Source organism: Eleginops maclovinus, chromosome 18, assembly GCF_036324505.1.
Source record: "Eleginops maclovinus isolate JMC-PN-2008 ecotype Puerto Natales chromosome 18, JC_Emac_rtc_rv5, whole genome shotgun sequence".
NCBI classification, from domain to species: domain Eukaryota; kingdom Metazoa; phylum Chordata; class Actinopteri; order Perciformes; family Eleginopidae; genus Eleginops; species Eleginops maclovinus.
Window position 1 is genome coordinate 19,137,936 of NC_086366.1, and position 14,242 is coordinate 19,152,177.

At 41.4% G+C, this 14,242-nt stretch overlaps 1 protein-coding gene across 1 annotated transcript in view; it reads left to right on the top strand.

The window, feature by feature from the left end:
* foxo1a (forkhead box O1 a) overlaps positions 1–13,759 on the top strand; it is a 23,537-nt gene extending 9,778 nt beyond the window's left edge. The window contains exons 2-3 of the mRNA XM_063907515.1: positions 9,165–9,356; positions 9,578–13,759. Coding sequence (XP_063763585.1) covers positions 9,165–9,356; positions 9,578–10,765 — 1,380 coding nt within the window. The 3' untranslated portion in view covers positions 10,766–13,759. The remainder of the gene's footprint in view (positions 1–9,164; positions 9,357–9,577) is intronic.
* Positions 13,760–14,242: the final 483 nt, after the last annotated feature.

Sequence of the window (14,242 nt, forward strand, 5' to 3'; positions counted from 1 at the left end):
GTTGAGAATGTATTCATAAATATTGTTATTGTGTAAAGAAACTGGCATTGAAACTTCATTCATATATATCGTGACCTGTAATTATCAAAGAGGTTTACCTTAATGTCATAAATATTAAAATGTGTGACCATTTTGCATCGCCATAGCTACATATCCCTACTTTTTCCAATAAAATCCATCTAGTGAGAAAGAACCTGAATCATGGGATCTCAGGAAAAAGGATTCATTTAATATTGCACATTATGAATGTTATAAACAAATGGTCCTTTGCCTTCCCTGTAATCTGTCTAGTGTATTAGTTATGTTAATGATATAGTTCTCTGCCGTGATTGCTTTAATTATCTCTTTTCTAGAATCTATTATTTCTCTCTTCCCCCACCTGCTCCACTCAAGAGAATTTCAAGAGATGCAAATGTAAGCCCATGACTGACAGGAAGTGGGTGCTTTGAAAGCAGTACAAGGTATGCAGCACAAGGGTACTGATGTCATTAGTGGAGGAAGCAACACTGAGTATGACGCCAGATTCTGTGGCTTCTTCCTCTTTCAGTAAATCCTTAATTCCCTTATAATTCTTCAACTTGGCAATACTCAGGGTTGGGAAATAAAAGGAATCAGTGTTATTCCTCATCGTTGCTCTACAATGTGGTTATATATTCTCTGAATGTCATGTCGAAATATTGTGGTTTTCACTTATCAGCTAAATACAACTGCATGACGTCAGGTGAGTAGAGCCAAAGTAAATGCTGGAGTGAAACTTTGGTTTACTCATGTGTAGCTCCTGTCCTGTTCTGTACTGGTGCCAGCTTGGTAGTAATGCCTCTGGGATGCCAAGTCCAGGTCTTGGTGCCCTTGTTTAATGTCACACATATCTACTGTCCTTCACCACGATACGTTTTTTTGTTTTTTTTCATTGTGTTCATTTGAGGAGATATGGATGTAGTCATACAGCTCAATCTACAAGTTCCAAATCATAACACCAACGACCAATTTTTCTTCTAAGTAATCCCTGGACTTGCTCAAGCCAGTAAAATAATAGACGAATAGATGTAGAGATAATACAAGAGCACAATGCAGCTGTAGCCTATCAAGATACGTTATACAACACTATAACAAGGACACAGGTGATGATTTGAAAATCAAAGATATACACTGTTAAACAGAACAATATGTTTTTGCTATACAATATTTTTTAGATAAATGTGAAAAACGGAGCCAAGCCACAATTTAGTCGAGAGATTCTGTTAAAACACTTGTTTACGAGAATAAAGTCCCCTGACACCTCACATATACAGTATATCTATTTAGTCATGATTGTTTTTATTGTCTTTTTATAATGAGCCCATCGAAGGAGAACAAAAACTACTTTGTGATAAAAGGACTGTAATGGCTCTACTACGTCTCCTAAGGTCCTTTTAAGTAGTTTTTTCCATGGCAAAGCGTGAGTCATGGTAGCCGTAAAATAGGTAAGAACATTATAGCCCAGCATACACACGTACATATGCATATCTAGGTAGAGTTTAAAGGATAGAAGGTATTTCCTATTTCTTTTTTGAACAAAATGATTATTCCTATCTGGTACATGTACATTTTAATTGTAAACATTAGCTTTGTCCAGAAATAAACTAAATCATATCATTATGTGGATTCACATAGAGAGGATCTCCAAAAATGCGTTTAAGAGCTGCACGAAAACAGTCCGTATTCAAAATGTGGGTGGTTGTTTTTATTCAATTTGACCATAACCAATTACAAACATTGTTGGCCATTTTTCATGAATACAGTTTATAGTTGCACTTATTTATGTAAGTGCTTTGCAATGTAATAAAACAACACATCAAAGAAATTAACTAATGAGAAATGTTCTCAGCTCTGAAACTGAATAGAGATTTATTGATGGAATCAACACATAGCCATAAAAACAGCCCAGGGATATCCCCATGTTTGCCAGGTTGAACTGGGGTAACAGGCGTTTAAATATAACCCCCCTAACACTCCTTCCATGGTGGGCTCAGGCCGTTACACAGGCACCCAGCAGTGCTCCACACACTGCATCTTTATCCCGGCAGAGCTGGCCCAGCCCAGCCGCTCTGCTGATCAGAGGCAAAAAATACCCCAGCTCCACAGACACAGCTCTGTGCATTTACAGACTCACATTGTGTTGCACATAGCAACACATGCACATATTTCAGCATGGTAAGCTTAGCCAGCACAACTCAGTCCCTGTCTGTACACATGAGCTGTGTGCTGCTTAATTCTGAGTCAGGAAATTAGCGAGCACAAGAGAGCTCAGCATGTAAACACAGATTGCAGTGAGTATGCTGCTGGGACATTATTTCAAGGTATGTGTAGCAGTTACCATAAACAGAATATGCATAGTCTGAAGAAAATAGAAAATGTAATGTGAATCATTCAGTAGGTCACTCGCCACTAATGCAGCCAACCTAGAATTGCAGGTGACATAAGGAAAGTGCAAATAAATCTGAGTTATTGACTTATTTCTTGTACATTCTGCCATGATAAATGTAACATTTTAAATCCACAACTTGGCCGTCATTCAAAAAGTAAAAATGTATAGTTATGGTCAAGCTTACCTAGCCTATCAACAGCTTGGAAAGAGGTTAAATCAGCAATACACTTCATATTGTTTTCTTTTCTTAACTAATGATGCTAACAAGTCTCCTGCAATACTCTAATGTTGATTGCCAATTAATTTGGCTTCTCTATATGCTCTGGCTAAAAAAAAAGTAGAAAAGCAAAAAACTTATTTTCAATGAATAACCCTTATGACTGTTTGACTTGTTGATTTCAGTATGCAGTGTAACATTTGAATGTCCTTATTAAGCAATTCTCTCTTGTAGCAATTACTTCAAATGTCAAACATTGGCCCAACCAGAGGAAATGGCAGATGATTCATTATTCTTTCACCAAGTTGTGTTTGCCTGGATACATGATGAGGGCAAATCATAAGTGGGGAACTGTACTCAAATTTACAGTAAGAGCTTTATCCTCCATTGTAATCCTGCTGGAAAAGCCTACCTGGACGAGGGCCCCCTCTTTCCTTTTTCCTTTTGTTTTGCCCAGTCAGGCTACAGAGTTTTGATTAGGAAGTAGTGGCTCTTAACCCAATGTTTGCCTCAGCCAGTCCGTTGCATTGCACCAAGCAGGGCCTCATTCTGCAGTGTTTTGCACCAGAGAAACCAAAGGCATCAGTGGGATCGGTATCAGTACTGGCCAGCTCTTCCTGTGCGGATACAATGCAGCAGGAAGTTCTCTAATAGCCCCTCCACTCCTCCACTCGTCTCACACTATCATACGGCGATGAAAGATCCTGGAGTGTCAGTGGCTTTGCTGCTTCTCGCCTATTGCGCTAAACCACTCTCAGACTATTTATCATTTGTCTGCAGTGTCTGTTAGACCGATCAATCTAAAGCTAAGCCAATCATCATCTGCTCAGGCTTCCAAGTTCAGCAGTGTGTGTGTGTTCAGGGGGAGGGTGGTTGGTTGCACTCAGATTCCTTGCAAAGGATTGTGAAAAGCAGTCCTGCCAAGAAGCCGCCAGTAAATACATTTGCAGACAGATTTGCTTCTGCATGACGGGTGTTTTCTGCCTTTCCATCTGTGCTTTAGGATGGTCATATAACTCAGCGTGTCACAATGGCAATATTGGTAAGGTAATTTCTTGTTGGTCAAAGACTCTTAGTTGGGCTTATAAAACTCTAAATTGAATTTGAGGGGCTCCACACTGGGTGCTCTGTGTCCTTGCCTCCTCTCTCAACTCTCTTTGCCATTTTAAATGATTGAAAGTTGACGTCATTGGGCAAAAAAGGGACTGTTTTTGCTGCAACATGAGTGTGTGATCAGCTGTGGCCAGAAGTGTATGTGCAAGATGTCCCAGAGGAGCATGTGAAAAGGACAAGGGAGGAATAGAAGACTAGGAAGGGGGCGGGATGGAGGGAAAGGGCAGCGATGGTCTATTTCTGGTTGAATCATGTCCTAGGGTCAGTGTTTTATTTTAATCTAGGACCGCTTTAAAAAAAAGAAATTGTGGTAAAAGAGGTTTATTTTTAAAACACTGTTAACAGTGACACATTTATGCTTTCCCAACCAGTCCGACCTGCGGCGCTGTGCTGTTTTGCTCGCTGCTACGCAACATTAATGACAACAATCATTTTATTTTTTCCGGACTCTTTAATGAAACCAAGCCTATAAATAATAATAAAGGCCCAAGGCTTTACATTTCCTGTGCTCTGCTTTTTATATCCACTGCCTTTTATGATCATTGCTGTATTGATTTTAGTAAATAGGTCAGTGATTATCCCTGGCCAGTTAAATATCGGTGCTGATGATAACTTATCAAACAGCAAACACATGAAGTCATCACTGTCTATTCAGATTGCTCTGTGAATCTGGTAATGTGAAGGTGTATTGCTTTATTTTCTGTGTGTCTTTGTTTGCTAGTTTGCAACAGTCAACTTTCATTTTCAAAAACCACAACTGTTATTTATGCTAAATCAGCTTTAACTATGACACCCTTGACTTAACATCCTATGACTGCAAATTTAGGGAATTTTGGATCTTGTTATCATTGACCATTAAAGTCCAATTAATAAGATATCCCCACCATTAATCAACCAGGCAGAACTGATTATATACAATAACTATTACATCCTCCCTCTTGCTCATGTGAGCTTTCACTAGCTCGAGGTGTTATCGCTTTGTTCAGCCTCTACTGCCAGTTCACCTCAACGTGTCACCTTCGGTAAACCTGCTTTATAATCTATTGGGATCTATTGTAATTGGTCTCTGGATCACAGAATACTTTCTACATGTGACATGAAGGGGAAAACCCTGCCCTGCGTGTGTGTGTTTTGATGACTCTCTGATCCAAGTGAGTAGTAGTTCCCCGTCACTTGTCGCCCCACCATCTCACCTGGAGCTGTGTGCTCAGCCTCATGCTGTTGTTAAGCGGGAAGACCTGCTGAGCTGGTGTTAGGCTAATAACAGGTTTACAGGTCTTCTGTCTGAACCACATTGCTCTAACTCAGCCAGACTCAGCACAAAGCTCCAGACATGACCATGCGACAGCTTTAGGGCTACTTACTTTAGCGGTTAGAAATGCTGCGCCTTATACTCTATAGGTTATTCTCTTCACAGCCGCAGACATTACACAGAAAATAGCTAGTTACAGTGCTAGAACAGAACACCTACATAACTACTTTCAAACATGGCTAATGAAAGGTGAAGGAGTGTGTTGAGGACAGCACCGGTTCTCTAATGAGTTCAGTGGAAATAGTGCAGGGAAACCACATTTTTCACTTCCACCGGTTCCATATCTCTGGTAAATGTTTGTGAAACCTTGTAGAGAACTGCTGCCGTGTGAGTTTAAACCTGCTGCACGCTTTTAGTCTGTGAGGATGGAGCATTGTTGCTGATGCTTCTTACCTATAGTTGTACTGTCTTTGCAGATGAGGTTTCACTTGTGGCTTTACTTGATTCAAATCAGCCCTGCAAGTAGGAGGTGTAGCACTCTTTTGGGGGATTTTTTTATCCGACGAGTTGACATTTAACAGTCAACCCTGCAGAACCTCCGTCAGTATGTGGGCATCTGTCTGTCTCGTTTTCTGCAGGTTCTTTGCTACTGCTTGCAAGAAAATGTTTGAGAGAACAGGAGAGGAGAGAATAGAAAAGAGGAGATGAAAGGAGTCAGAAGGAGGTGATAGAAAACAGGAGTAATAGAAGTGGAGAAGGAAGGAGAGGAGAGGGTGATGTACTGAACACTGTGGCCTTTCAGCAGTACTGCCAGTAAGGGAGTTTATACCAGCACAGTGTGTTCTTTACTGATCCATGCCCACTCTGTCACACACAACCTCTCTTTCTCTATTTCTTAAATAGCCTACACTCGAAAAACACATTCTCCTGCTGCCTCTGACACACAACTCACACACGCCACCCAGACGTCCATACTACTGCCATAACGTATCCAGTCACGTATATCAGTTTCAGGAGTCACCCAGCAAAGTGAACATTACTTCTATTTAATAAATATAGTACGACCTCAGAGATAAACTCTGAGGGGGGGGTAAGTTTGCGGTGTCCACTTGGCTCACGGCACTGCGGCTTTAGCATTCCATTCCTTTTTACTCCTCACGACCGCCGCGTTTCCTGTGAGGCAGGAAGTCAGCTCTGTTTCCTGTCTCAGTCCTCTTTCATGTGGTCACTTCCTCATGTTTTGCCAGCGCTGCTCTGTTCTGTTGACTCAGAATACGGGGATGGTGCTCCTGGTGGTGGGCTCAGGCAGAACAGAGAAAATAATGTCAAGTTACTGCCTGTTTTCACAACATTTATTATGATTACATTCCTCAGTGGAACAAATCGTTTTTATTGTGTTGATATCACTGTCTGTACACAATCTTCTGTTTGCTTTCCAACACTGTCATCTTTTTGTTGATAAAAACAAAATAACTATACTTTTAAGAAAGGACAATGTTGTCATATAACACCAGATAGGACCATCCTCGAGCGACGGTAGAAGGAGATTTTGTAACCTGCTGAGGAATGTTGATTGTGATGGCTGCCTGGCTGGGAATCCTGCATTTACTGTTTCCTAAGAGATACTAACAATTTGGCTCTGATTACGATTGAACTTTGCACACAGTGATTAGCTGGAATGTTAAGATTCCTGCATACTGTGGCCAGAGATATATCAGTGTCACATAAGGTTGCTGCATCCAAAAGGAAAAAAAGTAATTTGATGAAGAAATTTCTGAAAAATATATGAATTTAAAGAAGCACAATGCAACATGCCACGTATGCTAACTTTCATTCCTACATTTTCATGAGTGTGCTTGTGTCACTTAGTGTATGACTGTGTTGACGTGCGTATGTTCATTTGAAATCGCGTGTCGATTGGACTGGCTGCAGTTGAGAGAGCAACAAAATAAAAACCATACTGCACTGCTCACATTGAGCTAAAAACATGAGCTGGTGTGACACACACACACACACACACACACACACACACACACACACACACACACACACAGTGGGAGACGAGGCTTTTCCATTGGCCCAAGTAGACACGCTCAGCCACACTCCCCACACGGAGTTCTGCCGAGTTTTGGTATTTCCCATCAGAGCAGTTTTTATGACCCTTCATGTGTACTCCTACACTTAAATGAAGACTTTAAACTGTTTTTTAAAATGTTCTGCGTCATCACAACAACCAGTGTATTGACTGTGAAATAAGCCATAGAAACCAGACCCTCTAAAGTGACTTAAGCTGCAAGTTTCTCTTTCCTGTCATCAGAAAGATATAGGGCCGTTACAGGACATCCCGGCGTCTGCTCTCACATTGCAGTCATTCCTTTTCGCAGCACAGCTGAAATTGCCAGCACTCTTAGCAGTCATGGGAAAGAGAGGCTCATGACCAGACTTTAGTCCTCGCATTTTGTCATAGCTACCGATGTGCACGAGGAGGTGGGGGGGGGAGCATTTGCTAGGCTAATCAGGTAAGGACTGTCACGTCCCTGAGATCATGCAAACTAGCCCGAGACGATTGGCTGAGACAGTCAGGTCATTTGAGTCAGAGCTTCATTCATTTGCGAGGGTCCAGTTTTTAGATTTTTTCCCCATGGCCCCATGTGCCCTAGTGCCTGAGGTCCTCCAGGGACAAGGAGTAAGACGTGGAGAAAAGTAGTTACGGTTGCACCACACAGTAGGACACATGCATCCACTCATGGTCCAGACACTCATGACTGCTGTCCTCAAACAGTAACACTAATGTCCTCTGTGACTCTGGAGGGAGCTTTCCACAGTTTGAGAAAATAACCCTGATGATGTCACTAGGGTTTAATGTGACTTAAAATGTTTAATGGACACACACAAAGAGGTTGTGGGGTATGAAAAGTGTTGTCATTAAACAGGGGGATCTGATAAACTATATTATACTATGGAAAATGAAGGCTGCAATGTCTTAAGAGCTTGACCCATACCAGCAACCCAAAAGCTGGATGTCCTAGCCCCTTCCTCTATTCAAATGTGTTATAGTTGTCTCATGCAAGTCTAGCAATGTCATGGAAGTACAATAATTCATTCTTTATTAGGCAAAAATGCCACATGCTGTTTCTATCTTTTCATGTGTAAGAATGTACTCTTCTTATTTGTTTTATATTATTGATGAAGTTTGAAATAATCCTCAATGAAAAGATGTCAAGAATGATAGAGGTGGTAAAGATGAAGAGAAGCCGAGGTGAAGGCAGAGCAGAGGGCAGACTGGGAACCAGATGTGAAGCAGTGACTCACAACAGGAACAGGCCTGATGACGTTCGCCACTATGCACGCTAGGCTCTGCATGTGTGTTCACCAGGAGTTCCAGCCTCTCTTCCAAAACAACAAGCTTTACGCATGCACAGTAATGTCTGGTCAAAGGGCTTATTACTTCATGTTATGGCTCTGACTCAAAACGATCCAGAGCCACAGTGTAAATTGTTTTCTGAGGGTAAATAGTCACTTTAATAACAGTTTGTGCGGATTAAAAATGATAACTAATGAAGTGTGAAGTGTTCCAGTAAAGTGGGACAGGAATAGTGTCTCACTTTCTGTGGTCTGCGTAGCAGACATCGCCCAATATTCCCGCTCTTGTTTGATGTGTTTTAATAATGTTTCAGTAGCTTCCTGCACAAAAATTAGTTTTTCCACTGGGGGTGTCACTAAGCAACGTTAGAGCACAGTATTAATGTGTCTGTAAGGAGGAAAGATTAGTCTGTTTCCTCTCTTTGATTCGGTCCTGGTTCAGACAAGACACGTAGTCAGGTGGAATGTGAGTGTTGGTTTAAATTTGTTTTACAATGTTTTTGTAAAGGAAACAAAGGCCCACATACACAGTTTATTTGGAGATAAGATTATACTTTCTTTTTGGATGTATTACTCATCGCTTACAAGAACTGACGTCAATTCTCTGTGTGTATGTGTACACATTCGTTTCTTTGGATTGCATATGGCATTAGATTGTCTTTCTCACCAAAATGTGTTATGGAAAGACAGCCACCTGTACTGATGGATTTGCACTTGTATGCTAAAGCAGATCTGACGTGTTTTGAAATAGTGTACACACACATCTCCCTGTTTGTACTCACCCAGCTTCTCGCTTTCTCCCTCTCCTTCAGAACTCCATTAGACACAACCTGTCGCTGCACAGCCGCTTCATTCGCGTCCAGAATGAGGGGACGGGAAAGAGCTCGTGGTGGATGCTGAACCCGGAGGGTGGCAAGAGCGGCAAGTCCCCGCGGCGCAGAGCCGCCTCTATGGACAACAACAGCAAGTTCACCAAGAGCAGAGGAAGAGCAGCTAAGAAAAAGGTAAAGACAAACAGAATCCAGCTAAGGCTTTTGTGGTCCTACATAACTGATGTTGACTTTTTAACCAGGAATTTGTGTTTTTCTGTCTAATTAAGATTATTTGTACTCTGTGTTTTTTTCCATGACTTCTGACTTAACATATGTTACACTAATGACAAGTCTCTGGCATATAAAATATACTATGTCTATTGGTATACTGAGAGTCTCCCTGTCCCTCACAGCTGTCCCTGCAGGGCGGACCTGACGGAGGCGCAGACAGCCCTGGCTCCTACTCCAAGTGGCCCGGCAGCCCCAACTCCCACAGCAACGACGACTTCGATGCATGGAACAGCTTCAGGCCTCGGACCAGCTCCAACGCCAGCACTCTAAGCGGCCGCCTCTCGCCCTTCATGCCCGAAGACGACCATGGGGAGGCAGATGTGCACATGGGCTACCCGGGAGCCCCCGGAGCCAAGATGACTGCCACGCTGCCCAGTCTAACAGAGATGACAAGCTCTCTGGGACACAGCTCTGAGAACGTCATGGAGAACCTTCTGGACAACTTAAACTTGCTCTCGCCCAACAACTCTCAGGTTGGAGGCGGAGCGACTACCCCTGGATCCTCCCAGTCCTCCCCTTCTCCGATGATGCAACCGAGCCCTGGGTACCCCACATACAGCTCCCCCAGCATGGCTGCGCAACCTCAGCAGGAGTACCGCAAGTGTGTATACGGCCAATCTGGAATGAACAGCATGTCGTCGATGTCTATGCAGACAATGCCTGAGAGTAAGCCGAGCTTCGGGCCGAGTATGGGTCAGTACAGCTGCCCCGCTGGGCTCCTGAAGGAGCTGCTGACATCAGATACAGACCAGCATGGAGATCTCATGCCGTCAGTGGACACCGTGGTCTCTCAGTCCAGCGGAGGATGCATGCTCCCGCCGTACAGCAGCAGCCAGCATGCAGCCAAACTCATGGGAGGAGGGGGTGTACATCCACATGGTCTCTCTCACCCTCACCCCCACAATGTGCACAATCAGGCCCCGGTCACATCACAAGCTATGAATGGACGGTTGCTCATGTCCCTGAGCCACAGTGGGGGCAACACGCGTTTGCCTACAGTCAAAAGCCCCATGCAGATGCCTTACGGTCTCTCCAGCCACCTCAGCATAGGCGGCATGCCGGGGGGCTTCTGCCCTCTTAACACCAACGGATACGGCCGACAGGGGATGCCACAGCCCCTGCACCCGGAGAAGCTGCCCAGCGACCTGGACGACATGTCCATCGAGAAGTTTGAGTTCGACATGGAGACGGTGCTCCATGACACTCTGATGGATGGGGACTCCCTGGACTTCAACTTCGAGCCAATGGTGACCCAGCAAGGTTTCCCCCACGGAGTGAAGACCACCACACACAGCTGGGTGTCAGGGTAGAGGTGCTGTTGCTGTTTTGGTAAAAGGCACACCCAGAACTAATTTGACACAAAACAAGTGTATGTCAGGATGTTTAATCCTCAACCTTACTCCAGCAGCTTTTTCTCTACCATCAACATTTCTGTTTTTCGAAAAACACTTTTGGGATCACTGCAGACTGAGACTGGTCATGATCAGCATGAGAGCCCCTGAACTGGTGAAGATACAATCTGAATTGTTTTTTTGAAATATCAAATATCCTGTACAAACTAAGTGCCAAACATGTTTTGCCTTAACACAAGAGCCAAACTGAAACACACCTCTCTAGTTTACTCAAGGTTACAAATGATATACTGTGGTTGTGTCTCTGTCACTGCCAACAACATCTCATCAGCAGCAGCACAATTTGTAGAAGTGCACAAACTCACACCATGATGTTTACTGTGTTTCCACAATCAAACTTTTCTATGTGCAGTGCAGTGATAATTAATAACCATTACAGAAGAATTATGAAGGTAATCTGGCTCATGGGGTTGTTCACTGACATGATGCAAAGCGTGAGGCTTCTCAAAAGAACCTCGGATGATGTTACAAAATAACTCACTTTGTTATCGCCTGAATGTACATAATGTCATCACAGTTTGTAAAATCAGGCCTCTTATTTTCTAAGACTGTAAATAGTGTTTACAGAGCGGAAACAAGTCAAGGCAGCAGAAATGAGCTCACGCTGAAAACTGGATTGGACTCCTTCAAACACGTTGTGTTGACAGATCTGTGTTTGAAGATTCTTCTCGAAAAGGCTGTAAAATGACAACACACTTTTTTGATTTCTTGTACATACATTAAAACTGTATATTTAAATGATGTAGTGGATGTTTACTGGATTTAGTATATATTTGAGACCTAAATTATTTGTGGCTATTATAGATTTATGCTGGTGCAGAACCTGCACTTGGAATTGTTCTGAGTCGTCACTCTGAACCTTAATACCACAGGGGCCTATTTATTGTGCCTAACAAAGGAGATGTCGACTGCGGCTTGAAGGGTTTTATATTGTAAATGTCTATGGTCCAGAAGATACTCAAATCCAGCAGTTTTGAAGAAAAGTATGCCGCATTCTTTTTTTTCTGTTCCCACTTTTCTAATTTTAAAAGTCATGAAGAAACGAGTGACTGTACTTTGTTATCGCTAAGGTTTCCTGAACGCTTCGCAGCTCTGTGAATGTTAAAGGTCAAGGCAGGTTGCTGGGTAAATTTTTTTGTCAGTGCTGATGTTGTTTTCATACCGAGTCCAAGACTTGCTATAGATTGTCCTTAAAGACACTGTGATTAACCAGCCTGTCCCCTGTTCAGTTTCAGAACTTTTTTTTTACATTTTCTGTCTCATAAGGTCAGTGTGACTGATTTAAATTAGTAGATTGTGATTCCTTAGTGTCCAAAAAGCTGTCTGATGCTATAAATTGGATCAGCTTTATTGCTTTTTATGAGACTCCAATGTCACTCTGCCCCTCCTACCTCTACCCATCTCCAAGTCTCATTACATAAATATAACATGTGACTTCGTAGCCCCAATCATCTTAACAAGTCTATTTTGATTATTGTTTGCCCCTGAAAAGCGCCACTAAGTGTTAAGTATTTTATCGAGCGTGTATATTTGCATTTTCTGACTGGCTTTTCCCACTTATTGATGTACTAACAATGAGCTTGTCAGCCTGTCAGTGACTTTTTATGCTGAGTCACAAATTGTGTACAAGATCGTGGCTTACCTTTGTGAAGATGCTGTCTGTTATCATGACCGCTTCTAATGAAGTCTACTGGTTTGCTGGTTTAAAAATAACATACTGAATCTGCCTACTCTAAATTAATGCTAATTGCATGATTTATCCAGAAACAACATATATCAGCGTGTGTTTGATGACGTCGCCAAGGACTCTTGAGTATGCTGGTTTTTCATACAAGCACTAATGACTTGGAGTAATGACCAGGGGAAATCTCTTTAATTAGTTTGAGTGTTTGATTGAAATGAAAATGTGTATACTCATGAGCAGTAATGGCACCTGATTTTACACTGCTGATGAAGATTTTAAAGAAAGCTAGCGAGCGGGGGAAGTTTAAGAAGAAACAAGATATTCTTTGAAACATTTCAAAAGGCTGTTTAAGAAGCTGCTGTTTGGCTTTGTGCCAGGTGTTGCCTTTTCTTACCCAAACATGCCATAATGTACTATAGCCAAATTTGCCTTTCGAAGTCATAGTGATATATTGATCATTTTTATCATGTGATATGTTCAGATTTATATATATTTGTGCCGGTCACTCAAGCCAGGATAAACTGTAATGAATCCATGTAGTCAGTGTCACAGGATTCACTCTCAAAGTTAAAGAGCTGTACTAAATTATATCTCTACATTTTTAAATGATTGAATCTATGCATTGTATTTCTTAATTTTATGTTGCTATTGTTATATTTTCCTTTTCTTTGAACTTATGACAGAGATATTTTATTGTAACATAGCGCTGTGAGATATTATGGTGTTGTTGTTGTTAAAACTCTATGTTCCAAATAGTTATATGGGAAGAAATGAAGTTTATTTAGAAAATAGATGATGCAGTAATTAATATGTTAAGCTTTAGTAAACTGACATTGTTGTATTTCTTGTATTTAGATAAAGTTTCTAGAAAATAGCATCAAAAAGCAAATTACTAAAAGAAATGTAAAGAGATATTGAATTTTTTAAATGGAAAACAAAATATTTAGTCTGTCAGAGAAAATTCTGGACCAATTTTTTGTAATTTTATGATAGAAAGATATCACACTTTTAATTACATTTTATAACAAATTGCTCCTCGTAACAGGAGGAAGAGTTCCCAATACATATTTTAAAATAAAGCTCTGTTACATTGAACTCATATACAGGAGTAAATTGGAATTTTGCTGTGTGATTTGCAATCAATAAGAATATGTAACTTGTTCAATATTAACGTATTAAGACCTGAATAAATGTACTTCTGTGTAAAAGATGTGTCAGATTTGTCATTCAGCAACAACAACAACAACAACAACAACAACAACAACAACAACAACAACAACAATGAATGCTTAAGTTGCTATCGGCCTATTGGAGTTTCAATTTGCTACAAATATGATCAAGAGATGATAAATTCATATGTATAAAATATAGTTTTCTAATTAACATGCGTAATTGTGACACAAAAGTAATTGAAGGATTAATGGGCTAATTTGGCTTGTTTAAACTTTAGCTAAGCTAACAAGCTAACAAGTGATGGATAATATTTTGGATGGCTATGTCTAAAGCAAGAGCTCAGGGCCACTATACTGCTGAGTCCTGCCTCCAGAGAAGCTCGTCAACAATAATTGTGTACCCAAAACTCCAGCATTGTTTATTAATTTTCTTCTTTAACCCATGTACCCTAATACCTAAACTCCATAAAACCTTTTAGGAGATGATTGTCAGAGGCTGTCTGCCCTGAGGTTACTTTC